The sequence below is a fragment of the Carassius gibelio genome, chromosome A17 (genome assembly GCF_023724105.1).
Source record: "Carassius gibelio isolate Cgi1373 ecotype wild population from Czech Republic chromosome A17, carGib1.2-hapl.c, whole genome shotgun sequence".
NCBI lineage: Eukaryota > Metazoa > Chordata > Actinopteri > Cypriniformes > Cyprinidae > Carassius > Carassius gibelio.
Window position 1 is genome coordinate 8,310,885 of NC_068387.1, and position 27,952 is coordinate 8,338,836.

The 27,952-nt window shown below is 38.3% G+C and overlaps 1 protein-coding gene across 10 annotated transcripts; it reads left to right on the forward strand.

Annotated features, from left to right (window-relative positions):
* The first annotated feature begins 795 nt into the window (after positions 1 to 795).
* On the forward strand, positions 796 to 27,864 carry LOC128031733 (kinectin-like). 10 transcript variants are annotated; one of them, XM_052620097.1, is made up of 37 exons: positions 797 to 1,017; positions 1,698 to 1,774; positions 7,004 to 7,653; positions 7,963 to 8,151; positions 9,847 to 9,999; positions 10,255 to 10,385; positions 10,507 to 10,620; positions 10,924 to 11,046; positions 12,295 to 12,407; positions 12,731 to 12,875; positions 13,469 to 13,553; positions 13,637 to 13,845; positions 13,939 to 14,007; positions 14,102 to 14,139; positions 14,868 to 14,958; positions 15,056 to 15,124; positions 15,212 to 15,240; positions 16,061 to 16,151; positions 16,385 to 16,456; positions 16,581 to 16,618; positions 16,959 to 17,049; positions 17,143 to 17,243; positions 18,870 to 18,921; positions 19,081 to 19,118; positions 19,211 to 19,301; positions 20,085 to 20,171; positions 22,057 to 22,146; positions 22,392 to 22,475; positions 22,569 to 22,658; positions 22,750 to 22,842; positions 23,616 to 23,684; positions 23,823 to 23,906; positions 24,491 to 24,574; positions 26,140 to 26,223; positions 26,299 to 26,388; positions 26,835 to 26,945; positions 27,075 to 27,864. In XM_052620097.1, exons 3-37 carry the CDS (start codon positions 7,005 to 7,007, stop codon positions 27,111 to 27,113), a joined length of 3,786 nt encoding a protein of 1,261 aa, XP_052476057.1. In that variant the 5' UTR covers positions 797 to 1,017; positions 1,698 to 1,774; position 7,004; the 3' UTR covers positions 27,114 to 27,864. The 10 variants fall into 10 exon arrangements, with proteins under 10 accessions (XP_052476059.1, XP_052476057.1, XP_052476056.1 ...); XM_052620099.1 differs by lacking the exon at positions 1,698 to 1,774 and having other exon boundaries at positions 796 to 1,017; positions 7,966 to 8,151; XM_052620096.1 differs by lacking the exon at positions 1,698 to 1,774.
* The last annotated feature ends 88 nt before the right edge of the window (positions 27,865 to 27,952 follow it).

Consider the following 27,952-nt stretch of genomic DNA (forward strand, 5'->3'; position numbering starts at 1 on the left):
ATTAAAATAAGAAACCAATATATTTTTTTTTTGGATCAAATACAGTCTTGATGAGCATAAGAGACTTTGGTAAAATCATTAAAAATATCATTGAATTTAAACGAAAGCTTTTGGCACTTGACTCATGTGCGCGCGCATACACATATCAGAGCACAGATGCATTAATTTTCGTTTCTAATACCTATATAAAAATATTTGATTAACATTACAAACTATCAGAATTTCGTGTCACATTTTGGTAAATACAATTTGCACAAAATTGCATAATTTTGCTCAGTTTGGGCCACAGAATTTTTCTTTCTTTAGTAGGAGCTCCGTGTTTTCACGAAATCATACTATTTGGGTTTTAAAATGCTGACTTATCAAATATGATACAAAGCATAAAATATTTTATATTTTGTCTAAAGATTCAATAAATTCTTCAATTAAAAAAAATCTATTATTTCATATGTCAGGCTTTACAGGGTTAAAAACATCGTGAGTAAAACCAACTCATGCAGTTCTGTTTTAGTCGTGCTGTTCTTCTGAGCTCGTGAACTCCAGCCCATTCATCGAGACTTAGGTCTCTGCAGAGCAAAAGTGGGCGTTTATCACCATATGGGTGTTTTGAAACTGCTGGGTGTTTCTGAATCATGCAATCTAAATTATCCCCCTTACCCAACCCCACCCCTAAACCTAACGTCACTATTACATCAACTAATCAGGTATCATGGTGTAAAAACACCTTGATCTCGTAACTCCCATTACTTTCCTGCAGAGACCTATACTTGCATTCATCAAGAGCAAGAACTCCAGTGCTCGCGAGATTTCCGGAGCTCGTCATCCCTGGGCTCCCTGGCAGAGTTCCGTCTTCCTCTCTCTCGCTGCGCTTCAGCCCACACTGACCTGACCCTGCCGGAGCGAAACAAGTCGACGTGCCGCCTACAACCGGCCCGGAGCCACAGTCCGCAGCGCGTCCACTTAAGGAACGCCTTCACATCCCGACAATAACAGTAATATCGAGGACACACCACGCAGGTACGTGAAGCAGTGGCTTTATATCCAGACGGTGGAAGTGAAGTGGAGCGTGAGTGGATGGAGCAGATCATACGGGGCCTAGCGCGTTGTGCGCTCCGCTATATGGAAGGCCAAATGGGTCAAAAACACGTGAATTTTAACGCATCAACAGCACCGCTGGGACACAGGACAGGGGTTTAAATGCTGAAACCATGAGATCCAGGCTGTCGGTAGACCGAGAGGACGCGAGCTCACGATGCTAGTTTATTTGTGCTCTGCTTGCGGGTTTTAAGCCTGATGAACAAGCTGATGATGTCCGATCAATCCACGCCTCTTTCTTTAAAAGCTAAAGCTAAGCTAGTGATACTAATAAGTGCGATAGAGCTGAAGACTTTATGATATTTTGATATTTTCACCACCTTCCGCTGACTGTGCTTGTGCTGCTGGTTAACGTTAGTTGGTCAGTCATGAGTTATGGCTAGTGAAGTGTCAGTCAGTTTCTTAGTGAACAGATCGACCTAACGTTACTTTAAATCCCGACTGTCATGCAGTCATTTCAGCGAGGGACAGGCTCTCTGTAAAGACTTTGCTCCTTGTCCTGACCTACTGTTATCTTATCTCGAAGGAGGGAGCTTTATTGTAGACCTGTTAGTGTAAATATCCTCCTCACAAGTGAATTTTTTTTTTTGTTTGGTCTGGAGTTTTCACAGAAACACTGCCACTGGAGCCTGTTTTGACTTTAGTGGTCCTGGTTCTTCGCACGTTCTTCTCGATGCAGGTAACTGTAAGGATTGTCTGTCTTCTGTAGTAGTTGGGTGGCTTTTAATAGTCACTTTAAGTGTGCGCATGCGCACTGACCTACCATTCAAAGAAATGAGAGGAAGCCTTCATGACAGGGACACATGCGTCTCGACCTCATGAAATCAGGATTGTGTTGTGGCTTTTAATCCATGCCTGGTGTAGCACACTTCTAAGGGTTTACTACTTCTAGCAGGTATATTTAAAATATACAGTCATTTCTAATGGGAAGATAAATCTACAATTTAGATGACTCATAGATTGCAGCAATTGGATTTCAGGAAGTAAAAATGCCAGTCATTTTGACCATGAAAAATAGTAAAAAAATAAATAAAATGTGTGTCTGTGTGTGTGTATACTATGTATTTATTGCTCTCCCTCTCACTTATATATATATATATATATATATATATATATATATATAATGCGTAATCAATTAGTTTGATATTTATGCATAATTTTTTTTATCAGATTTTGCCATACACAGTCCTTTTCCCTGTGTCTTTTTGTCTTCTGCACATTTTTTTTTCAAAATTTGTAATGTTGTGATTCACCTTGTGACATCAAGTAGCTTATCATGGTCATCCCTTGTGATGTTAATTCAAACATTGGCTTTTTATTAAAACACAAAGCATATGTCCAGTCCCTAAAACATCTTTCAACAGAAAATGTTATTACAGAGAATTGTATTATTGAAGCATTTTGTGAAGTCTGTAAGTTTGTTTATATTGGTGAAGAGCTGCTCTTTTAACACAGTGCTGTCAATACGGACCCTGATTTTCACCTCTTTGTCTGAACCATTTATCTGAGAAGTCTGTATTTAAATAAACACAGAGAGGTTTACGTGATTAAGACAAGTAGATGACTTCATTTTCACTTCCTGTGCCTCCTGATCTGAAACTCACAATACAACAAAGAAAGGCTTTCCTATCCTTATCCTCCATGTTTCTGAGGGTCCTGAGGGTTTCTGAATGTTTTAAACAGTCCTGTACAAATAATAGAATATTTCAGTTCAGGGACTCAAAAGTCATGTGAGTAGTATTCGATCATGGGAATAGCTTTGTTTCCATCACCTGTTTTTATGCACGTTGCATCAGAAACGAGTGATGGTAATACATTTAAAAAAAAAAAAAATCCCTTAAACCCTAAACCCCCCCCACCCCCCCCCAAATAAAATAAAATATTATTCCAATTTTGCACACAAGAAATGGAGCCCAGCTATTGATTGGCTGTGTTTGAATTGGAATATGTACTGCCTCCAATTTGGTAAAAATAGAAATTGAAACTGTTTGCAATATGTAGCGAAAAACATTTAGTTAAAATATTTTAATACATTTAAATTCTACAAATAAAATTTTTTAGAAAGTATTTATATTGTTAAATTTAAATTCATAAAAGTAAATGATTAATAAATTCTGCCAAATTTTGGTTGCCTGATCAATGAGATATTTAAAATAAGGGTTGGTATTACATCTGGTTTATGACATTGAAAATGGTAGACCACATTTCATTGTGGGATACAATACCCATCCTAGTAACCTCTGTGATATACATATTGGAAAATATAAGCCAGATGGGTATTCCATGCATGCAGTTTGCATACTGTGCTCTACGCTACAGAAATAGAAATAGTAGTATAGCAGTATGGTATTCTGAACATAGCCATGCAAAGTGTTTACTAATCCAGATGGCAGTGTGGCATTGTGTTGTTGAGTAGATCGGTCCACTTTGCTTGGCACCAGCTACATAAATCAACAGTCTCTGACAGATTCGCCATCGCTAAACATCTCAGCCCATGGCAGTGTTTACAGACACACTGCTTCTAAGTGATTCACATCTTTGTTTTTCATTTTCATCTTAGCAGGGCACAGAAAAGCACACGTAGTTTAAAGCAAGTGATCGCACCACACCCATCTCCACTTTGTTCTCTGTGCACAGGGCTGTGTGAATCTAACACACGTGAAGCCTAAGAAATGTGTTTCCACTTACTTAACAAGGAATATGCAAGTAAGGGCAATGAGCAGATCTAGCTTACACCTCAACAGCTGCTTGTCCTGTCTTGTATGTTTTCAAAATTCCTTTGCTTGATTTGCAGTAATCTAGTATGCTTTCACATAAGTATTTTCTCACTAGTATTATATTGTAGGCTTTTTTTGTTTAACATTTACGTCAACATTTAACTGACTAATTAGGGCTGTAGTCATTTTAATAAAAAATGACATTTTTTGTTAAACATTTAATTATTTACAAGAACTGTTTTCTATTTTAGTATATTTAAAACAAATATTTTATGTAAGAGGATATGATTGTTTATTGCTAATTATTAATGAAAACTTTAATACTTACGCCCATACCGAATATGCATTATTATTATCTTTGTATGAATGAAACTAATTATTTTTAAGTGTCTGATAATGGATGGATTTAATCTTTAGTTTTAATTCTGCTTTTTTGACACAATTAATGCATGATTATTAGACTACGCCAATAAAACATTCATTATGAATACTTTGCTATTAATAATGAATTTCATTCATTATTAATGTAAACTGTATTGCGTACTTACTATATGGTACCATTTATTGGTAGACCCTATATAATCAATAACCAATAAAAAAATGTATAATAGTGGAAAATATTGCTCAAACATTGTTTAGTCTGTTTAAACAAGGCAGAATCTTTTAAGCAGAGCTAATAGTACTACACTTTTTTTTCTTCTTCTTCTGGTAACTGAAAGCACAATCAGATCAGACAAAATATTTATTAAATGACTCACACAGATTTTTGTAAATGGCATGCCTTCCAGTTCCACCCTGATTCCATCTCTGCCTTTAATGGGACTATTCGCTTGTTAAGAACATCACATACTATAAATGAAGAGTTCATGGAAATGGTTTCTTTTGGCTAAGTAACACTGTGAGATGTGACCGGAAATTGGAGCCTGTTAGACTGATGGCCTCTTTAAGGACTCCTGGGAAATTGCAGTAGAATGGTGATCCTTAATGTATTCTTAATGTAATCGGCTTATCCATATTCCCAACACAGTGAATCTCTCGGACATGCTGAACTGAACAGACCCCAGTCAGGACCTGGTGCTCTTGTCACTGGTTTTCCTCACCTTCCTGAAGGCAGAATTCAGCCAGACATCCAGTACAATAGTGTACGGTTTCTGTTTTGTACGAAACCACTCAACCAAACATCCACTTTTATGGCTTCCATTAAGAGGCCGTCTTTTCCTTTTTGCCTCGTCGTAATTAAACATCAGACAAGATATAGATTTTTTTTCTTTCTTTTTTTTATTGGTAGTAAAACATTTAATTCTGTCCAACTCAGGGTTTTTCATGATCATCAAACTAAAACTGAAAAAAAAACATTATCTGATTTAAAAATAAATCAGCTAATTCCCAAGGCATAATTTCTTATTTTAAATATAAAATTACAAAAAATGAATAACATTTTAAAATTAATAAAACTTTACCTAAAAAAAAAAAAAAGATATCTAAATCAAAATATTAACAAAAACTATAATAGTTATATTGAAACTAAAATAACACTGATCAGACAGTCTTTTTCTTTTCAATGGCTTGAATGTCAACCAAATGCAAAACTGACTTTTCTCCTGATTTTTTTCTTATAAGGTCACTCTGAGGCTTTTTAGTGGCTAAGCTTTGTATAGATTATCATTAGCCCCTTTCACACTGCCATTCCGGCAAATACAGGGGTAAAGTGTTCCTGCAATTGTTCCCTGGTCGCTAGATTTGGCACTTTCACACTGCCAGTGATGACCCGGTATATGTGCATGCTTTCACACACAACCCTTGAAGATCCCGTAACGACACGTGACATCAGCGCGTGACGTGTAATGTACGAGTCGAAAACATTTGGCACGTTATACTTTCACTGAAGCAAGCAAACGATCTCGGCGTCAGCGCGGAAAGTGAGGAACAAACTGATCTTTGCTTCATTACAGTTTGCACATATTTTTTCGTCGCGAACGTTGATCTTCGTTCAAAACAGCCGGTAAAAGAGTAGCGCGATAACCTGGTCATCACTTCGACACGGGATTAGATCTGGCTTTTGTTCACACAGCGCTTGTCCCGGGTTGAACCCGACAATGTTACTATGTCCCCGACCCGGGTTCAATGCGGGAATCAATCCCGGGACGTGGTTGCTTTCACACAGAAGGCGACCCGGCAATGTTCCGGCAATATACCGGGTCCGACGTGCAGTGTGAAAGGGGCTATTGAAGGGGGAGTGGGTGCTGTTTTTAGATCTGCGACCACTCCGCATCAGCGTACTCCAGTGATATTTTTGTTGCTTGCAAAGCCCCTCTGCGCTTGAGTTTAGGATGTCAGTTGAGTTAGTGAAGGGTGTCTTGAATGACCGCTCTGGCTTTGCATATCTCCACAGTGTCATCTGTTCAACAAACAAATGCTGTTTGTTTTATATTATATAGTCTGTTTAAGCTTTTTGTTATTTAGCTCAATGATCATTATGCTCATTTACAGTCTGTGTCCTCACTGAAAAAGTGGACGTGTGAGAGTGAGTGTCGCTCGCTCATGGGTGCTTAGCTTGATGTCAGTAAACCCAGATTGCTGCCCTCAGCACACATACTAATTGGATCATACCACTGTGAAAGGGTGGAGGTGGAACGGACAAGCCAGAAATATAGAGGCCGCGATTAGGTGTGAATTTCTTTTTTTAGAGTAAGAAAAGCAAGTAAAAGTCAACCACAGAGCAGTCTGTGAATGCTGTTGGTTGGCCATATTTGAACATCCTATGCAATTTGCTGAATAAGTGTGCCAAAGTGTGATGACTTTGCTCTGCCTGAGGCATTCTGTAATGCATTGCCTGTTGAAAGTACAAATGGATAGCAACTGACAATACACAACTTTGTCTCAAGATGTTTAAGATGATAATGAGAAAACCGGGTCCTAGAGCGGATATATCTGAGTGGATGATATTTGACCGTTTAGTTTTGCTGGTGTCCCATTAATTTATTTACATTTACATACAGTTAATGAGAGACCATCTGGTGTGGTTAAGTAGTCTTGATATTATGCCTTTTTTCATGTTACTATTTTGGCCAATTTTGATTCTTTGTAGATTGCATTTGTCAAGTGGCTGTTTGGCCCAATTATCATGCATCCTGCTGGACTGAACATTTGTGCTCAATTCTGTCTTTCTGTTCTTTATTGCGTTCTTCAAGAATGGCGCTGGACATGGCTGACTCACAGTACCTTCTCATCCTGGCACCGTCGCTGGTCATTGCTCTCATGTTCCTCTTTTTCTGGCTCTTCATGAAAGAGACTTCCTACGAGGAGGTTCTGGCCCACCAAAAACGAGACCTCAAATTGCCTCCCGCCAAGCCCGATACCCGTAAAAAGAACGAGAAAAAGAAGAACAAGAAGAAGGAGACCGGTGGAAGTGGATTGGGAGGAGGTGGGGGCGGCGAGTCAGAGGAAGACCTGAGGGATTTCGATATATCTGATGCCACTAGCCCTACCTCGAATGATGAGGATTCTGAGGTGGTGCCCGTGAATCCACCTGTTGCTGCTCCGGTCCTGGCAGAACCTCTGTCTGGGATAAGAGAGAGGAAAAAGAAAGAGAAAAAGCCAAAAGCTTCTCCAACTGCTGCTCCAGCTGCTGCCCCAACGGTGGTACCCCTTTCCCGTAAAACCCCAACTACTCCTCCAACTTCAGAAGAACCAGAAGTCAATGGATCCAAACCTTCTGTCCGTAAGGAGCCGCCCCTCCCTCTGACCAAACAGTCCAGCCCACTGCAGCGTCAGGCCACGCCCCCTGGCCCCACTGAGACTACCAACAAAAAGAAAGCCAAGAAGCAGAAGAGTGAGTCTGGTGAGTGCACTATCTACAAATAAGAATATGTATTATGCAATTGCTCCTTAAAAATATGCAATGTTCTCATTCACAAGTGCAATCCAGTTTCTGAACCGTAAAGCCCAAAAGTACACTTCAGTTATGAACCAAGCACTTTGCATGCATGTACAGCTGGTTTTTCTGTTCTGCCAAATATTTCCAGATGCTGAAAGTCCAGTGCATCACTACTAAAAATCTTTCAGAACCATTCAAAGCATCCTGACAACCACCCAGAACACTTCTTCTCATGTTCCTCTCTGAAGATGCCTGACTCTTTATTTCTCACAGAAGAGCATCCACCTGAGGTCAAGCCTGATCTGTCTCCTCCTGTGGTGAAGAAGGTGGAGCCTCTGATCATCGAGGTGGAGTTAAAGGCAAAGGACGGAGCCGTCCCTGTTGCCACAGCAGCACCACCACCACCCTTGAGCGGCAGTGGGCGTAGGAAGAAGAAGCAGAAGGTGGATCCTGTCATCACAGGTAAGAATAAGCCAAAATCAGACAAACTAGAGAGGTTAAAATTCTCTGAGTCAACGATGAGAGCATAAGGAAATGTCAGTGAATCAATAAAGTGGGCATCTGGTCTGTTAGATATATGGCAAGGTTCCGTAAAGCCCATAAATGTAATGACCTACTAGTTGATTAATCTTTGACAAATTTCCATGACATTTTGCGTTATACAGCAAATTCAGTTTTTATGACTGGATTTAGCGATTCCACTTGTTTTCGGCATCATGGAAATCATAGGGCACTATGTTATGTTGATGCAAATTGTAACAATTTCACTTACATTATAACAGACAGCAAGGGAAAAGTACTTGTTGCAATAATAAGGTATTGGGCGGATCAAATACCTACTGGGGTAATTAAAGCCAGTAGCAGCTTACTTTCATTAAACAACCACTAAAGGAAAAAAATATACAATCGATATGCACATATGTAGACTTGAATTAATTGTATCTTAACGAAAAATCAATAAGACAAGTTCAACAAAATGTATTGAAAGTTATATCACATTAATACCCCGTCGGGCAACATGCAGATATTTCAGCGCTGGAGACACAGCCGCACTCCGATACATCAAATGAGCAGTTGCAAACTTTATCACAATTTCCCCACACACATTTAACCCTCAGAACCCCAATGTCTTGGCCGACAGACCGAATGATCATTCAAACCCCATAAATTGTCCGTCGTAGTGAGAAGGAAAAAAAAAAAACACCAAACAAAAATACCAGGCCAATCGTGGCGAGAAGCCGTAGTCAATATATTCCCCGTAAACGTACGCAGTCTCGCCACAGTCTGTATAGCCGATGAGAAGCTGTAGTAGTCCAGGAAAAAAATCGTCATGTAATCCACCAAAAAATAGTTTTTTTTTTTTTTTTTTTTTTAGTTCCTTTGATGAATTCCTCCAGCAACTATTACACGGAGCCTGCTAAACTCAGGCCGCTTCCCTGATTCAACTCCAGTGTTCCCTCTCCCCGTACGTCACTTCCCATTCTCCTTAAAACATATTGCGTGACAAAAAAATTATCTGAGGACCAAATAAAACCCAAATAAAAGTCCTTCTAACAGTCCGTGATTACGCCACAGATACCTGATATACAGTTCTCTTATTTTACCCCTGAAGACAAAAACCAGTACCACAAATCATGTTTATCATCACCTCAAAAAACTGTACAATGAAGGCAAAATAGATGACTATTACAAAATTACAATCAATGAAGCTTCTAATAGGGAAAGTTGATCTCTAACTTGCATCATATCTGCAGTTTTTGTTTATATAATGAGAGAATTCAGTCAGTGAGCGCATACAAGAATTGATGCTTTTCCTTCAGTGTAACATTTCATTTTAATCGTGACAGCCGTAATATATAAAGTTTAGTTGTGCAGGGGCATTTTTTTCCCGTTATCTTGAATTTGTGGGGCGTTTTTGTTCATTTTTGTAGCATTTTTGCCACACACCCGTTAATTCCCTGCTGCATTTTTAACTTTCATTTGGAAGTTTTCTTCCTCATTCACTGTTATTTATGGAAAAGAGCAGCATGGACATTCTTCTAAACGTCTCCTTTTGTGTTCTAGTGAAGAAACCAAGTTAATCAGATTTGGAACATGATGAGTAATGGTTTTAGTTTTGTATTGCTTTAATAATTGCTGTGGTCATATATGTTTCAGTGGATGAGGCACATGTCCAGTCCTCAGCCCCAGTCACTCAGACGGACTCCACCACCTCGACGAACCACCAGAACAACCAAAACAATGAGGCTCCGCCCCCTGCTCCTGCACCCGCTAAACATGGCAAGAAACAGAAGAGCGAAACTAACAAAGGTACTTTGTTGCTAATTATTTTGAACATTTTTATTGATGCTTTTCCATGTTGAATGAGTTATAAGTATATTCATAATCAGCATTTCTCCCTGTATTCCCCACCATCTTGAAATTAAAAAAGATGTCCTAAAGAAGGCATATTAAGAGACATCAAATCATATGATCCCATAAAACACTGTGTACTGAGGATTTAGGAATTGTGATAATTTCCTGATGGCGTGAGCAGGAGGCTGATGTGTGTCTGTTTTTGTGCAGAGAACTCTGAGGTGAAGCTCAAGGAGCTACTGTCCAGTCTGAGTGGACTTGTGCTGTCAGACTCTGATCTGGTCAGTCTCGTCTCACTGCTCCGAAACAGGAGTCCCAACGCTTTGGACAACTGGTATAAGGTTAGAGGATCAGATTGACTTTTATTATTCGTTTAGTGTTTTTTTTTGCCATCATGCAAGTGATGCAATGTGCTTGATAGTGAAAGCTTGAGTTGAGATTATTCTGGTTTTGCTTTCTCAGTCTGCAGCTAAGTTTGAGCCCTCGGCCCAGCAGCTCGCAGAGAAAGATCGTCTTCTGAGCACACTTCAGGAGGAGGTGTCCATCGCCAAGGGCAAAGTCAAACAGTTAAGCCAGGTTAGTCATTTATTTCACTTATATTTCCTGATGTTAGTACCGGGTTTTGATGTGTGTGGTGCTTTCCATGAATAAGGTTTATTGGTTATTAAATATTTAGGTTTACTTTGTTTGTTACTAGAAAATAATAATCTCAGGGTTGTTAACACTATTAAGACAAGTTAACAAGTTTTGCCAAATTTGCACACCTCATATAAAATAAACTTACTAACGTATATTATTGAAATTAAGTTGAGAAAAAAATTCTGAATAATTAGACTGTTTAAGACAATATGGAAAATAATGTATTGAATGGGACTTCAGGAACTGCAAGCGGAGAGGCAGAAGACTGGCCGCGTGGAGTCTGTGCTGCATGAACATCGTGTTGCCAGAGAGAAAGACATCATGCAGGTGAAAGCTCAGAGCTTCCAGGAGATGCAGATTAAGGTAATCAATCTTGATGGAAGACAAATTATTGGGTCTGATACTGATATAAGGGAGTAAAAAGTTTGATATTGAGATATTGGCCGATATTCTTTGTGCATATTATCGTAAAGTATCAATCAAAAATTTGGACACTTTCCCATTTGTGTGTCCAAACATTTGACTGGTATTTTATATATATATATATATATATATATATATATATATATATAATATATATATATATATATATATATATATATATATATATATATATATAATACAACAGAATATATAGATGTACATATACATAATATGATCGCTCAAATGTGGTGATCAAACACTTGTAATGCCGTGACAAAGATATGTAATGGAGGCAGGGCATTTAACAATTTAACAGTAAACTTTATTATCCGAAATGAGTCTGACATTATTGCACTGAACAGTAACGTTGAAGTGTATTCAACTTTAATTCAATTCCATTCAACTTTATTCTGTTGAAGTTTATTACACTTCAGAACATTCATTCACAGATTTGTCTTCATACACATACGAAACTTACTTGAGACGTGTGACATAATATACCTCTGTAAATAAATACAATTTAAATTTACGTCTCGTGCACTTTAATGCCCTTTGAATGTAATGTGTACGTTCCCTTGGAGCTGGAATCATGGCTGAATATCATGTGAAGTCCACTTCGCATGAGGCTTGAATGCTGCCTGAAGGAGATCTCCTTACTGAAGTGAAAGTGTTGACTGGTGTCTCTTTCTCGTGAACGCGTTGGCAGATCTCCAGCAAATTCGGGGGATCCCTCCACCCTCCGTGCATCGGTAGCCCTCTGGGACCATGAATTTAACCACCAATAACTCCCGAACCCTGGGGGATATCAATATGGGGTGTTCCCATTCGTAGACATACACTCATTTTGTGTTTGACAGGGTTCGTTGAGTTGAAATTTGGTGTGGATTTGCTGCGCCATTACGGAGATATGGCCGTTCAAAGTTTCTGTGGTTTTCGATAGACTAAAGCTTTAAAGCGTTTCGTTTAGGTCGCTAGTAGCAAACAATGGAGTGTGCTCTGCTGGACAGACTACGTAATGACACCATTTGCATTTTATCTGCATTATTCTGTAAAAAAAAGTTCAAATCAGCTGCATATCGGCCATTAAAATTGGCAAAACGATATATCGGTTGAGGTCTAGTCATAACATGCTCTGTGGTATTTTTATGAGTAAGACCATCCAATGACAAGTGAACGTTGTCTCTGCAGTTCCAACAGTTAAGAGAACAGCTGGACGGTCAGATCGCTCGGCTGCAGCAGGAAAACAGCATCCTGAGAGACGCTGTGGAGAGATGCTCCACCACCAACCAGATGGAGACCAAGTGAGTCCTACCAACTCCCAGATTCCCCTCCTTTGCTCCACTTATAGTCTCAAGATTCCTAATGTAATATTTTATGATCATCTTCAAGCCTTTTTCTAGTTTTTTGGAATTTAAATAGGGTTTTCACAAATTAATTAATGTTCAGAAGTGGCAAATACACTGTTAAAGGGATAGAAATTGGAATAGTAATAAACTATCTCAAAAGACCAAAGAAATTGTAATTCCTCATACTATGACCAATTTAGAGCACTTCCCTGTTGACACTTAGACTTTTCACAAGCTTTTGTGTACTTGGATGGTTTACATGTAATGTGTGTTTTCAGGCAGTCATCCGAGCTGAATAAACTGCGTTCAGAATACAGCGGTCTGGTGAAAGAGCTCACAGAGACCAAAAACAAGCTGCAGCAGGAAGAGTTGCAACGGAAGAGTCTCGAAGTCAACTACAAGCAGAATGTGTCCCAACTGGAGGTGCCTGTCATATCATTGTCACAAAGCCTTGCACAATACACATCTTTTAACAACTTAACAACTTTCTAACATCCCATGAGTCCCATTTTTATTTAAACGCCAAACAAGGCATTTACAAAACGTATAAAAGAAACATTTTTAAGAGTTTTACGATGTGTATAAAATATGTTGCACTAGATTAGAAGTGGGATGTTAGTTTAAACAGTCATGCTCAGATGCTGTGCTATTTGACCTTCAATTGAAGAGTTGATTTAAAAGAGTTTTTGCAAAATGGGACATGCTTGATTTTATAAAAGCACTAAACAGAACTTGTGCTGAGGATTTCTGTGCATGCGCTCTGAGACGAAACAAAACACCGACAACTAAAGTCAACTTTTACCTTAAGGTGCTTGCCTAAACGGCCAAATACACGGATACAAAAATAAAATTTTCCTTACAACACTGTTTGTTGGCAGAATTATCTTGTTACAGGAACTCTTGAAAACAGCTGAGCTTGTTTTATGTCTCTCAAATGTAGCATCTGTTTGTAGCGCCACTACATTTAGCTTCTTAATCCCCGTTTAGTTGAAACTGTTTTCTATCTTTTGTCACAGGATGTGAAATGTCGTTGGGAAGAGCTGCAGGCCTATTTGCACAACGTGAATGCAGAGAGAGAAAAGCTTCAGGCTGCTAAACAAGGTAGAAACAAACACTCGCACCCTCTTACAAACATCAGGTGTTCAGCACACATCACTTAACCAGCGTCTTCTGTGTCATCTCAGATCTGCAGAATCAAATGATGGCTGTGGAGAGCGAGATAACCAGTAAAAACAAGGAGATCCAGACTCTCCACAGCAGCCTGAAGGACACACTCGTCTTTAAAGAGCAGGAGCAGCAGAAGGTCAAGCATCTGGAGCAGAAGGTCATGCAGCTGTTGGAGGTGTCTCAGCACACCATGCAGCCTGACAACCAACTACAGGAACAAGTCCAGGTACCTGAGGAATCACTGTACGCCTTGAACTCTAAAGAAGCAGTTGTGCATGTCATATGGCTGCAGATTGTCACACAACATTGTCGTTTATAGGATCTTCTCAAAGAAAACAAAATGCTGAAAGTTCAGATTGATAATCTTCAGGCCCAGCTCAGCACTCAGGTATGTGTGTGTGTGGCTTCCTGGATGAAGGGGAATCTGTCTCTACTTGTTGGTGGACAGTCATCTTTAAGAGTCTTTTTTTTGTTCCTCTTAGGTTACAGCAGTATCACATTTCGATGAGCTTCAAAAACTGTAAGTGATCACAGCAAAGCTTCCTTGTTTTACACACACACACGCATATATATATAATATTATAATTATTATTTATTTTTTCTTTCTTTGTAAAAATATTAAGCAGCACAATTGATAATATAAAATTTCTGGATTTTTTTCTTTTTTGTGATTTTAATAAAAAATATATATATTTTCTAACTATATTACTGTAACTTTTGTAACTTTTTAATTAAAACTATTAATTAATTTAATATTATTTCAATTTATTATTATTCTTATTAAAATGCGTACTGCCCCCAAGCTTTGAATGGTAGCATATTAATTGATTTAATTTTACAAAAACAAATGGCTGCAGCTATAAAAACACTGTAATATTCATTTATATTTACCCAGCTTTTTTCAACCCAGATATATCACTTGGTGAAAGCATGAAATGCATTACCCTGCTGCTTCACTTGTACAGTGCTGATGCTTGTGGTGTCAAACAGACCTGACTCTGCATCCTGAGAAGTCAGTTTCCAGCGTCAAGTAAAATGCTATGAGAAGCAATAAAATTACAGTCTCTGTGGTCTGATCAACAGAGATGTAGAATGAGATTTGGACCTTCTCCTTTCAGCCAAAAGTCCTAACATGGAACAGATATGTCTCTTGACGCTTTATCATGCCTCACATTGTTGGGACACAGCTTAAGGCAGTCAGCGGTCTTAAACCTCATTATGTGTTATCTTGCATGTGTCTCTCATTAGGCTGGCTGAAAAAGAGCTACAGAGGAAGAGTCTAGAAGATTCTCTTAATGCTGAGAGGAGCAGCAGCGCCGGCAGGGAGACAAAGATGCAGGCAAGTGTCCCCACCGTCGCTCCTGCTCACGCCAGTTAAACTGAAGTGTGATTTCTGCTGTGTAATGATCACACGGTCCTCCCTCTGCCCTCTGCAGGCCATACACAATGAGAACCTGACAGTGAAGACGGACCTCCAGAATCTGCAGGCACAGATATCTGAGCAGGTTTGACTTCAGTTGCTTTTCTATCCACTAATCCATTACGCACTTAAACACTAACGCACACAACTGACGTGTCTTCTCTTTCTTCAGGCTCTATCTATGGATCAACTAAAGCAAAGGTGAGTGCATTGAAATTGGTTAGAATTATAAACAAAATACTGACCGCACTAGTGCTACACTGATCTAAAAGATCTGGCCAATACCGATAAACTATTTTCATGTTCGATAGATTTAAAAAATCAAATGTCAGTATGTCTATATATAAATAAAAAATGTTCCTACTATTTTCAAGGGATGACCAGTATTATAAATAATTAACAAGAAGCATTATTGCAACAAAAAAAAATTAACCCCAAACAAGTTAATCAAAATTAGACTATAGATTTATAAATTACCAGTTATATTTTATGGCCAATATTAAAAATCTTTATTAAAAATATTATCATAAAAGTTAGCTAAACGTAAACAACAATTTTAAATATTTTCAGATTTACAGCATCATAAACATGTATTTAAAACTGAAACGATACAATTTGATCTCAAATATATATATTTTTTTAATAAATGTAGTTTTAAAAAATGGAAAAGATTATAATAAAAACAAGTTTGTGTGTGTGTTTTATTAGAAGTGTATCTAAACTAAAATTTTAGTTTATACTGGATTTTAGTTTTGACACGCTTGTGAAATTAACCAGATTCCTAATTAAAGTATAATTTAGAGCTATAATTTTGCATTTCTTAGTAACATTTGTCAAGTTTGAATGAATTATACGTTTTTTTTTTTTTTTTTTTTATTAATGATCAATCACAACTCTAATTGTAGTGTGAAAGGACTCAAATTTAAGTTCCTCCAACCAGAAGAAAATGTCATTATAAACGCAGTGCCGTGTATTGTTTATTAATGATCAGTAATGAATGGGTGTTGTTTTGTGATCTTAGCCTCCAGCAACGCGATGAGAAGGTGAGAATGGTGGAGAATTTGCTGGAGTCCAGCCTCATTCAGGTGGCCAATAAAGAAGACGAACTCAAGGTGAACAAGCAAGTCTTTGACAAGTGTTAAAAATTGGTTAATTCCTAATTAATTTACTCTGTGTGTGTGTGTGTGTGTGTGTGTATATATGTGTATATATATATATATATATATATATATATATATATATATATATATATATATATATATATATATATATATATATATATAACTAGCTAAAGCACCATGAATGCTTTTACAACAGCTGTTAATTTTTTATTTTTTTTTTACAGGCAATGAAAAATGAATTTGAAGATTTGAAACAGCAGCTGGAGGCAGTACAGAAACATGCCACAGAGCAGGTAGTGAGTACCATTACCACACACAGTTAATGTTTGTGGAGGATGGAGAGATATTGTGATTAATGCCTGCCAAAGCTGCTCGCTCACATTCATCCTGTTTCTTTCCAACACATTTTTCCAACACCAGACAATGTCACAAAAGACGCTAGAAGAGCTACAGCAGAAGTAAGTTGCTTTGTGTGTGTGAAATATGGAGAGAATGTGGGGAAGAAGCGTAATATTTAAAAACCGCCACAAAGAGATGTGCACATGCAAGCGGTGGTATGTATGCTTCTACACATAAAATCCTGCTGTTTGCATGTGCACACATTTTCTCGGCAGCTATGGATTATATTAATAATATAGCACACCATCTTTGCCACTATGATGACTTCCTGCGTTATGCCACTATGAAGTTTTGTTATCGTTTGAAAACGCGGACTTCGAAATCGCATTACATGTGAGTTTATAAAGGCGGAAACTACTTCTTGAGTGCTGAAGTATTTCAACTTTCTGATTTGTGCAGGATTCAGGAGAAGGATGAAAACATTCGATCGGTCGAGGAACGTTTGCAGTCAGCGATGAACAAAGAATCGGAGAGAAAGAAGGCAGTGGAGGTAAGTGTGGTCTGTTCATTTGGACGATTCCCTGCTCTAGAACCGTCTCATCTATTTGCACGATGTATTAAAGACTTGTGTGTGTGTTCACAGGATCTACAACAGCAGGTCGAGACTCTGAACACTGAACTTTTCCAGCTGAGGAGCAGAGAAACCCAAGAGTCAAACTCTAAAATCCAGGAGCTTCATGTTCAGTATGTATCACTCCTGTCACATGACCTTTTGCTCGTCGATTAACCCCAATGGATCTTTTTAGAAATTCATCACATTACAGAAGTGAAAAACTGGCAGTGTTTTGTTGTAAATTTATGTCTCATGTTTTTTTTTTGATTTACTTTTTAAAAGAATAAATAAACTAAGTGTCTGGTGATTTCTATTAAAACACAGAATGTTAATGGATTTTATGGAGCCCAAATTGGAGTTTAATTGTAAACAAACAATGTCATGTTTACATTCGTTTTCAAGGTCTAACAAACATGTGGAATGCTCTTTATTAATGGTATGAAACAAATATCTGGATTATATTACAAAATATAACACATTACTGTGATTTAATATGAAATGATGAATATCTGGAGGATATTGAATGCTGTAGAAAAAAAATGACTATGTGTGATTTAATATTTTTAGACATATCACCCAGCACTTACCAAAGATCTCAAATTTGGTTCGATAAACCAATTCCTGAAACATAATTTATGTGATTATTTAAGAATACTACGTTTATAAAACCTGAAATTGTGCCGCCAATTGTAGCCTTTACCGAATGGTATATTTTACTCTAATCTTTTGGCCACAATTTGACACCATACAGTAGGGGTGTAACGGTACGCAAAAATCACAGTTCGGTACGTACCCGGTTTTAAAGTCACGGTTCGGTTCATTTTCGGTACAGTAAGGGAAAGAAACGGAAACATTAAACTGCAGGTTGTTTATTACTATAAACTTTTTTTTAACAATTTGTTTACACTTTAAAAAAAAATACTTTTTAATAAAATATATATACAATTAAAAAAAGAATAAGAAATAAAATACTGCTGCAAAGTTCTCCACTAAATAAAATACTCTGTCTCAAACCAATATTATATAATAAAATATAATGAAAAATATAAATAAATAACTATGATTACAGTGCAGCATTACCAATCCCAGCTTGTAGAACTGCTCATATTTAACACATATATATATAAAACTTTTCCAAAGTGTAAAGTGCAGCATCAACAGTTTCAGTTTTTAGACTAGCTCAGATTTCGTTATTGCGTTGGACCGATCAGAATTAAGAGCAAAGGTCTGTTTAAATGCCGACGGATGCTGCGTTTGAATTACACTCGTTTTTTTCCTAGTTGTAGTGATGTTCACAGTCGCGTGATGCCTTTTGAAAACCTTAGGCCGGAGACACACTGGCATATTGCACCTGTCAAACATAGTCTATTTTGCCGTCAATACTGTTGACGGTGTCCTTTATCAGTAGGCTTTATATTTATGCTCAACATGAAATATAGATGTTGTTGTCGTGAAGACGCCACGCAGCCAGTGTGTCACTGGCCTTAGAATCAGCTGCAGGGCGGGATTTGCGCTGAACGCGGAGACTTCCGCCACTTAATATGATCGTTTGGAAACACGAAAATGTACCTATGTTGCGCACACAAAATATTGCATTCGGTCATTCGGTACACAAGTGCACCGTACCGAAAGCTCTGTACCGAAACGGTCCGGTACAAATTCACGTACCGTTATAATGTACAAGATTCTTTAGGAGCTTCCCAGACAAAATGACTGTTGAGTTGCACAGATTAATAATGCATGTGTGTGTATCTTAGGTTAATGGCCAAGGATCAGGATGTTGAGAGGCTGCGGGGAGAACTGGAGAAGGTAAGAGAGTTGAGAAATTCATATCAGATGCAGCGAGCAACCACAACAAACTATGAATGTAACACTTCAAATCTACTTTAGGTGAATGTGTTGACATTGTGACATTCAGTTTGTATCTTGCATTGATGTAATCAGAAGTGTCTCTTTTTTCCCTCAAAGCAAACCGTTTTAGCAGTTTCCAGCCAGGAATTAACAGCGTAAGATTCATGTTGTTTTATATATGATATATGATTACGTGTTCTAGTGTAATAAAGGCTCATCACTCATTCTGCTCCGTGTCTGTCTTCAGGCTGGCAGAGAAGGACAAGCAGATATCTGACCTCCAGGAAGAGCTGCTCGAGTTGAGGGAGTCGGTGGAGCTTCATCGTAAGAAGAACAATGTAAGTCTTGAGCAGCTCTCTTCCTGTAGACAGAGGAGGACTAGCCAAGCTTTAGCTTTTCTTGCTTTGTGCACATGCTAATGAGCATGTAAAGCGGGTGATTTGAATCCGAATGGCAGATCTAAAGACTTGACCAGATGCTGTGCATCCCAGAACCTTAGAGAAATGCATTTCGTACAAATGTTGTGGGTATACAAGTGTTAGTGAGAATTACCGCATATGTCAAAAATACATATAAGAAAATACATATGATATACTCTTATGAGATAGTAATGTCAGTGACCTAGAAAAAGCTATGTTTACATGGTGGTTGTCAGTGGTGATCAGTATAAAGTCTGAGATCACTGTGGTATCACACAAACAAGAACCGCTGATTTAGATTTAGGTCTAGGAGCACCTGTGTACATCACTTTAGTAAATGTTATTTATTTTTAGGTATGCTATGATGTAATCTGTTTGAATATATCATGCATTTGTTCCACTGCTTTTTAGTTGAACCTCCTTCATGGTACATTTTCTTTTTCTTTTTTTTTTTTTTTGAGTGTGGTCATTGTTAGGGAATTTAAACTCCATGCACATGTATAAACTTTTTATTATTATTATTATTATTATTTTTTTAACCTTCATTATTTTGTGTATATTTAATATCGGTGTAAAACAATGGTGCATGGAAATGCCCAGGTTGTGCTTTGGGCTGTATACATGGTTCAGGGAATGGGACAGTCGTTTGTTTGGCAAGAGTGTAGGCTGAACTGAAAGTGGTGTTTCTCTGAAACTGACTAGGAGCTCCGGGAGAAAAACTGGAGCGCTATGGAGGCACTGTCAGCCACCGAGACCATACTTCAGGGAAAACTCGCCAAGAGCGCCAAGGTTCGCACCACAACTCCCAAACTACTTCACTCTAGAGTCAAATCAGAGCTTCTCCAATAAGCCTCTGCCATTTATTGACCAGTCAAGTTCTCATTCCTCTCTAACCTCCTCTTGAATGGCTGCGTACTCATTTTACAACTCTACATTGCTCAGCTGCATGCTACTAACATGTTGAATGCTGAGAGCTGTAAAAACATGCAATGTGCTTTGAAATTTTGACTGAATCACACATTCTCCTTTGTGTGTTTTTTTTAATTGAAACCAGACGCCTGAAATGAGTGTGCAGCTATTTTTTTATCTTTTTTTTTTATTGTTATTAGATTAAGAATCATTTCATGCCCATCGTGTCATTTGATTTCCTCTTTCCCAGCATGCTGATCACCTGATTTCCACTGTTCTGTCGGCACAAATCTAAATCTTATCAAAATCATTTCAAAACTGCAAATTGGGTTGAAAATGAACAAATCCAAATTTTTTGAAGATGTTTTATTAGTTTGGTTTCATCCCTCCCGTGTTCCCCTTCCCCAACACATTTGAAGGTCTCATCATCTCTCTCCTCCTGCCAGGTGTGTAGACCTGTCAGTAACCAGAAACTCCTGCCCCTTCATGGGCTTCATCTAAATGTAGCGAGGCATAGAGTAACCAGTGACTCTATAAACGGTCCTGAGGCTATAACTAACCCTGCTTACATCAGGAGTAATTCTGCTGTCTGGAGTCGAGTGGACGGCATGTCCTGTCCAGAGTGACATCTGCTCGGTCATCTCCAGCTGTTTCAGTCCCAGCGCTGCAGCTGCTGGACAAACTCAGCATTCGCCAGATTTCTGTTAGCTTCTTTTCCTACTCTTTTGTGGGTCTGTTCAATTCAGTTAAATGCGTACAAAAAAATAAAAATGGCCTTTAAAGCAAAATGAAATTTTATCTATCGCATGTCCAAAACCTTATTGTGAAGAAAAATCAACGGTGCATGTTATTCCAAATACCAAATAAATTGTAATCTTTTTCTAATCAAAAATGAATACCTTGGTTCGTATTTTTGTAGCACATTTTTATTTGATCTGGATCTGTTTTGGTGTGTAACACTGACTAATCACAATCCAGTCAGTTCCCAATGGATATAAACTCCTACTTTTTTCTGATTTAAAGGATTAATACATCCAAAAATTAAATTTGTCATAATTTCCTCAGGTCGACCTTTTATGGCTTTCTTTTGTGGAACATAAAAAGATGTCTTGAGAAATAAACTGGTTAACAAGAATCATCAACATATCTACTTTTTTGTTCTGCAGAAGAGTGTACAACATGAGGGTACATAAATGATGAAAAGTTTAATTTATGTATCAACCTTTCCCTTTAAATATCCTGTTTACTTGACCACTCAAAGCCCACGATTATTTTTCTGGTAAAATACCCCATTTCATTGGAATGCAGCACACTGCTGAACTAAATGCTTCAGTGTATTATAGTGACTTTAAAGGCTATGTTCAGAAATTTATTTTTAAATAGACGGTGTTTTACAATTGTTCTAAAGCAATTTTCTTTTTGAGTTCCTGTGATTCGGTGCTGGGTTTTAGAGGTTTCCTTGTTTGAATGTGTTGATAAGGGAAGAGGTTTAAAAGTGTTCAGTGTTAGAAGTATAAAAAGTTGATGTCTAGGACTAAACAGATGTGTGTCTAATTTGTGTGCATACATGTGATAAATATTACATCAGAGTTTGATGAGAATGAGTGGAATTTCTTATTTTTGGTGGGGAGCACCAGGGGCTTGATAGAGATCTAGGCACAGTTTTTGTGGTGTGGATTATGGAGAGGTGACCGACACATGAAGTGTTATGTGAGCACCTTTAAGCAGTTTGATTGATGGGGTGTGTGATCTGTGTTTTCCACAGGAGCATCAGACGGTGCTGGAGTCAGCGGAGGCCGAATGCCGAGCATTACTACACAGACTCCTGCCACACGTGCCGCTGCCCACCGACCAGGTGCACAACACACACACACACACACACACACACACATACATGCATGCATGCACACACACACATACGCATGCATGCAAAGCAAAAAAATAATGTAACCACAGTTGTGCAAGGAAAGCACAGTTAATTTATATTCTGAAAAAGGATTCACATCGGTGCAGAAATGTGCATTGCTTTTACGGTGTATTTCAGTGCCCTGTGCATGATTGCAGAATCATCTAATGCACATTTAATTTCTGATTGTGCAGAAGCACCAGCTGTGGCTACAGAAGTTTGAGACGTCGGCTGGAGAAGTGCTCTCTGCTCCTGCTTCAGGAGCTGGAGATGCCCAGGTACAATCTTCCAGAGACAATATCCAGTGCTTTTTGAATCAAGCGGGTGCATAAACATTCAGAAGAGTACAAGATTTGTTTTTTTTTGGACAGGTTTTAGCAGAAAAGTTAAAGGAGGCTGAGGAGGCCCAGAAAGTTCTACAGAAAGATTGTGAGACGTACAAGAAAGTGCTAGCAGAGACGGTGAGTTGTTCATGAATGTGTGACAGCTGACAGTGGGCTGAGGGGTGAGTAGTGATGTCATTGAGGGGTACTGATGGTGCTGGGTGCACAGGAAGGGATCCTGCAGCGGCTACAGAGCAGTGTGGAGCAGGAGGAGACGCGCTGGAGGGAGAAGCTGGAGCAGTCACAGGCTGAGCTCAGAGAGGTTGGCTTTCCTCAGACCTACACTACTCCTTTCACATTTTAATGAGGTTTAATGCAAAAAAGGGATGATTATGATTCTTTAATGAATCCTGCAGCGCATCATTAGAAGTAGTATTTCAGTAAATCAGTTATTGGATTCATTGTATCATGTCAATGCATTTTGACACTATTATATGTTATTATATTATGTTTTAGTTATAGTTTTTTTTTTTTGTAATTGGTATAAGAGACTACACTTATGCTCATCAAAAAAAATAAAATAATATATATATATATATATATATATATATATATATATATATATATATACACACACACACACACACACACACACACATGAAATGATTACAATATATTAAAAAAAAGTTTTCGAATATATTTTATAATTTATTCCGATGACAGCAAAGCTAAATTTTTTCACATTACTGCAGTCTTCCGTGTCACAACAGTTGTCCTGCTTAATATTTTTGCAGAAATGGTGAGAATTTTTTTCTCGGATTCTTTGTATTATATAGGTTATATTTTATTCTATAATATTAGTTATGCAATATCTAATAGTAGTAAATGTAATACCTAATTATAAAAAAAGTAAATCAATTATTTGAATGTGATATACCAAAAAAGACAATTTGGGTTAAAATGTGCATAATTTTTATTTATATAATAGTCTTAATGCATAATAATTATTTTTTTTTTTTTTACTGTGACCTAGCAGTTTTAAAAGATTCGTCAGGTTAGACTGCAAAGTAAAAATGTGCTGCTCTTGGTGTTTAGATGACTCAGAGGGTGACTGCGCTGGAACAGGAAGTGGACAGATTGAGCTCAGATGGAGATGTGGAGAGTGTGAGTTTGCTTTCGGTTTCAACCTGCTCTTTATCAGCTCTCAAACGCTGGACAACTTGCACCTTGAATTTGACAAACAAAATAGCTCCAGCTGAAGAATATGCCTTTGAATACTGCTTTGCAATGTATATATTGCAGTTGAGGCGGGACAAACAACACCTGGAGGCTGAACTGGAGCGAGCGGAGCGGGAGAGCGCCACCTATGTGTCAGAGGTCAGAGAGGTTAGCACAAATACTAATGACATTCAGAAGCATTACTGCATGCTTGTGCTTCTCTCGTTCTCTTATATCCTTGTTTTTTTGCATGTGGTTGTCGTTTTTTAAATGTCTAACACACTAGATTATAGCAGCTAAACTAAATGCCAGTTTCCACTGCTCTCATTAACCTGCAGATCTTTGCAGTAAGCTTTTATTTTCTGGACGGAGGATAGAACCGTCTTAAAGGAATGTTCCGGCTTCAATGCAAGTTAAGCTCAATGCTTTAACAGCACGCTGTCGATTACCAGAGAAAGACATTTTTTCGACTTGTTTCTTCCAAGTAGAGGATTGAAAAATGCCACAATTACTTCCATTGTAAGCGAGTCCGAACTCTTTTCTGTGGTAATCAGTAAATGCTCATCTTTCCTGGATGTTTCTCAGGGAACACAACATTTCTTCAGTAGAACATTACAAGTCTTGATCTTCCGTGGACGTGTTGGAAATAGGAAGCCCATTATTTATTGTATCAAATTCAGTGGCTTCCTCCAAAGCCAGCACCTAGTTTCTCAGCGCCACTCGTTCCTTAAACATCTCAAACTTCATTTCAGCTCAGAGATCTCTTGACTGAGCTGCAAAGCAAACTTGACGGCTCGTTCACCGAGGCCGTCAGGCAGAATGAGGAGTTGAATTTGGTAAGACGTCCCCCTGGTTAAACTGAAGTAGCTTTCCCTTTCTCCTCTTGAGCTCACACGGGTGAGGGCGCTGGCTTCAAAGGCATGGACTTTATGGCAAGGGCTTATCATCTGTTATCTTCAATGAATTCAGTTGTAATGTGAATTAATTTCCCAATAATTACAGTGTCACGCCTGTTTCACATATACTCCATTTGCAGTGCGTCTGCAGTCCGTGTGCGTTACGTATGTGGTGCTGTAGCAGCACGGACTCATTGTGCTTTCACACAGGACGCGTTTGCAGGCCGCGACTGATCCGCGGCTGTTTAAGCCACAAAACTCAACATTTGTCCATTATTTTGATATCAAATAATGTAAAAAAGAAAAAAAAAAAACACCAAATCAAAAAGATTTTTCAGCATTGTGTTACTCTTTCATCACAGTACAGTAACAATCTTTCATAGACACATTTAAATTCAAATATAAACATCGTATTACTCATTGTTTTAAATCTAGCCAAAACCCATGTGTTGCGTGTGAAACACAGTAGGCTTTCATTATTATACATTTATTGTGAAATGACTGCATTTCTGTGTCAATCCATGTAAATTTTTACCGCGAACAATACACTGTCACTTTAATTCAGCGCATGCAGCACATCAAAAATGGACTCGGTACGTAAACGATCGTTGCACTGCTCCTGGAACGCATTGACGGACCGCAACCGCGCGAAGTGTGAACGCTGGAATCGTTAACATGGGTGCGTAAAAAAATATGCAACGCATACGTACCGCAGACGGAGTATGTGTGAAACGGGCGTCATGCTCCAATAATGACAAAACGGCATCATAAATTGCCATTAATTTAACAATAAATGCTGTTCTTGAGAAAAGATCAAGTCCTGATCATATGAAACATTAAAGATGACAGGTACACCTTGCCAAAGTTACGATGTGTTGATCTGTTATCTCTGCGGTCACGGTTTAACTTACTGCCACCTTTGCTTCAAACTTGGAAATGCACACACAAGCACAAGCTCATTCATAAAGGCTCAGCTCTTGTCTGTTACACACACCACTGTTCAAAAGAGTTGGGCTCATTAAGATAAGATATATATATATATATATATATATATATTTTTTATACTTTTGTTTGGCAATTGATGAGAAGTGACAGTTAAAGGGATAGTTCACCCCAAAATAAAAATCCTTAAAATCTCAACTTTAATCTTCTGAACAGTAGTGTGTGTTTTATTTATTTATTCTAGTGTGAAATGTTTGTCTGTTGAATGTTTGGTCACCTTTTATTCTCCGTTTTGACATTAAGACATCACCTGCTTCACCCGTTTTGTAAAGGAAACTTACATTTATTTAATTTAAATGTCAATTTCTCTGTCGGTGTACTTTTGAAGTAGCTTTTATCACAACCAAAACTTTACTACAAACATTTGTGTTAGAGAAAAAAAACATGTCTTGGGACGTACAGGTTTTGATAGAGTTGGGGGTGAGGAAATGATTTTAACTTTAGGTGAACTGTCCATCATTGACTTGTCAGTAAAGTGATATTTGCCTGGGGTTTCCCTTCAGCTTAAGACTCGGCTGACTGAGACGTTGTGTAAGCTTGAGACGGAGGAGAGTGAGCGACAGAAAGTGGCTGGAGATCTTTATAAGGTAAAGCATCCACATTTGAAAACACTGAAGCTTGTTAGCGATCAAGTGATTGAATGCTGTGTCACCTGGTCACAGGCCCAGCAGTCTCTGGAGCTGATTCAGGCAGAGATCGTTAAAGAAGCAGGCCAAGCTGACCTGATAGAGACCAGCGGCCTCACGCAGACGGTGAGAAGTCTGTTCACTTGAAATGATAAAACAATATACGATTTAACATATATGGACAGTTTTTGGTCGTCAGATGTGAGTGTATTGAGATGAACTACACCAGAGGTTACTGTACTAGGACACCTGTGTGAATTTGAGGAGGACTGATTTAATCACTTTATAATGATCATAAGTTTAAATACCACTATTTTATAGAGTTGCATACACGTGTGCGTGTGTGTTATGTATGCATGTATGTATGTATACACACACATATATAAAAATATTTAACTAAATACAATATATAAGAAAACTACGGATACTTTTACAACTGAAAACAGAATGAAAAATACAAGTATTAATAAAAACTCTGTAAGTATCCCAGTGATACTGCAAGTGTGGTCGTTTATTTTAGCCTTTGGAAAATTGTGACATTTAAAAAATGTCTGTCTGACTCATGTTCTTAGGAGGAGATGGACCGTAAAGAGAAGATGACTGCAGGGTTGAATCAGACCGTACAGGAACTACAAGAACTGCTTCGGTCTGTCAACAGACAGCTTACCAAGGGAAACGAAAGGGTACGGGCCTTTTTTTTTATTTTTATTAACTGTAATTACCATTTAGCATTCTGTTGGCTGCTGGTTTTGGCAATGTTTGCTCCCAAACAAGTTATGTTAAACAAGTGCCTCGATGTCTTTTTGTTCCAGGATGATGGGGATAAATTATATTCTAATAATAAACTGTAATGAAACGAGGAAGACTTCTCTCATAAAGCCACATGGCATCACAGCAGAATAACCCACGGTCCGATCCCAGCCCTGTTTACCATGTGATCTCCAGCTCAATCCCTTCACACTCCAGCCCGGGCTCCCATTCTCCCAGAAGGACCCTGACGACGTGCACTCAGTGAGCCGGATCCTCCAATGCTGGGGCATTCCTCATATTCACTAGACGTACAGAGCAAAGGCATCCGAAAGACCAGACGGTTCGACTCGCTGACGTTCACTTGACCTATTTTCACTCAAAATACTTCGAATACTACTTTTTGTTCGCTTTCTTCGACCAGAGAGGTTTTCGTCCTTACGTATAAAGAACATTGAGGATATTTGTGTTGTTTTAAAAAATAAATTAACTGTTCAAATCTACTGACATTCACTATGTTTTCAGCTCTTGTCTCGAAAGCCTTAAATTCAGAGGCACTTGCAAGAGATCGGTTTCTAACCAATAAATGCTTTTCCTGACAAATTCTGCTCGGTTTAGTATTTGTTTTCCTGGGGGCCTGTTGTATTGAGGGACATGTTTATGGTATCGTGGGTGAAAGACGGGTTAAATCTGTGCTAAACACCACTGCAAGCAATTCTTCAAGTGCTGCTCAGACGGAGGCATCCTCCTCTTCTGTTATCATCACACTCTTTACTGTTGCTTATTTCATTAACACTGATCATTCATTTTTTGTAAAACAGGTGAACGGTAATAAAAGGGATGCTTGATTAAAAATGCAGTGTGGCCTCCGTTTATTTTTTATAACGTTATAACTGTCTTTCATATAGTGGTGACAGTGAGTCTGATCTTGGAATTGTAAAGT

Excerpts from the sequence above, each read along its gene's own strand:
- LOC128031733 (XM_052620097.1), top strand. The coding sequence starts at position 7,005 with ATGGCGCTGGACATGGCTGACTCACAGTACCTTCTCATCCTGGCACCG. Across the intron at positions 22,476-22,568 it reads CAGGAGCTGGAGATGCCCAG|GTTTTAGCAGAAAAGTTAAA; the intron begins GTACAATCTTCC and ends TTTTTTGGACAG. Across the intron at positions 26,224-26,298 it reads TGGCTGGAGATCTTTATAAG|GCCCAGCAGTCTCTGGAGCT; the intron begins GTAAAGCATCCA and ends ACCTGGTCACAG.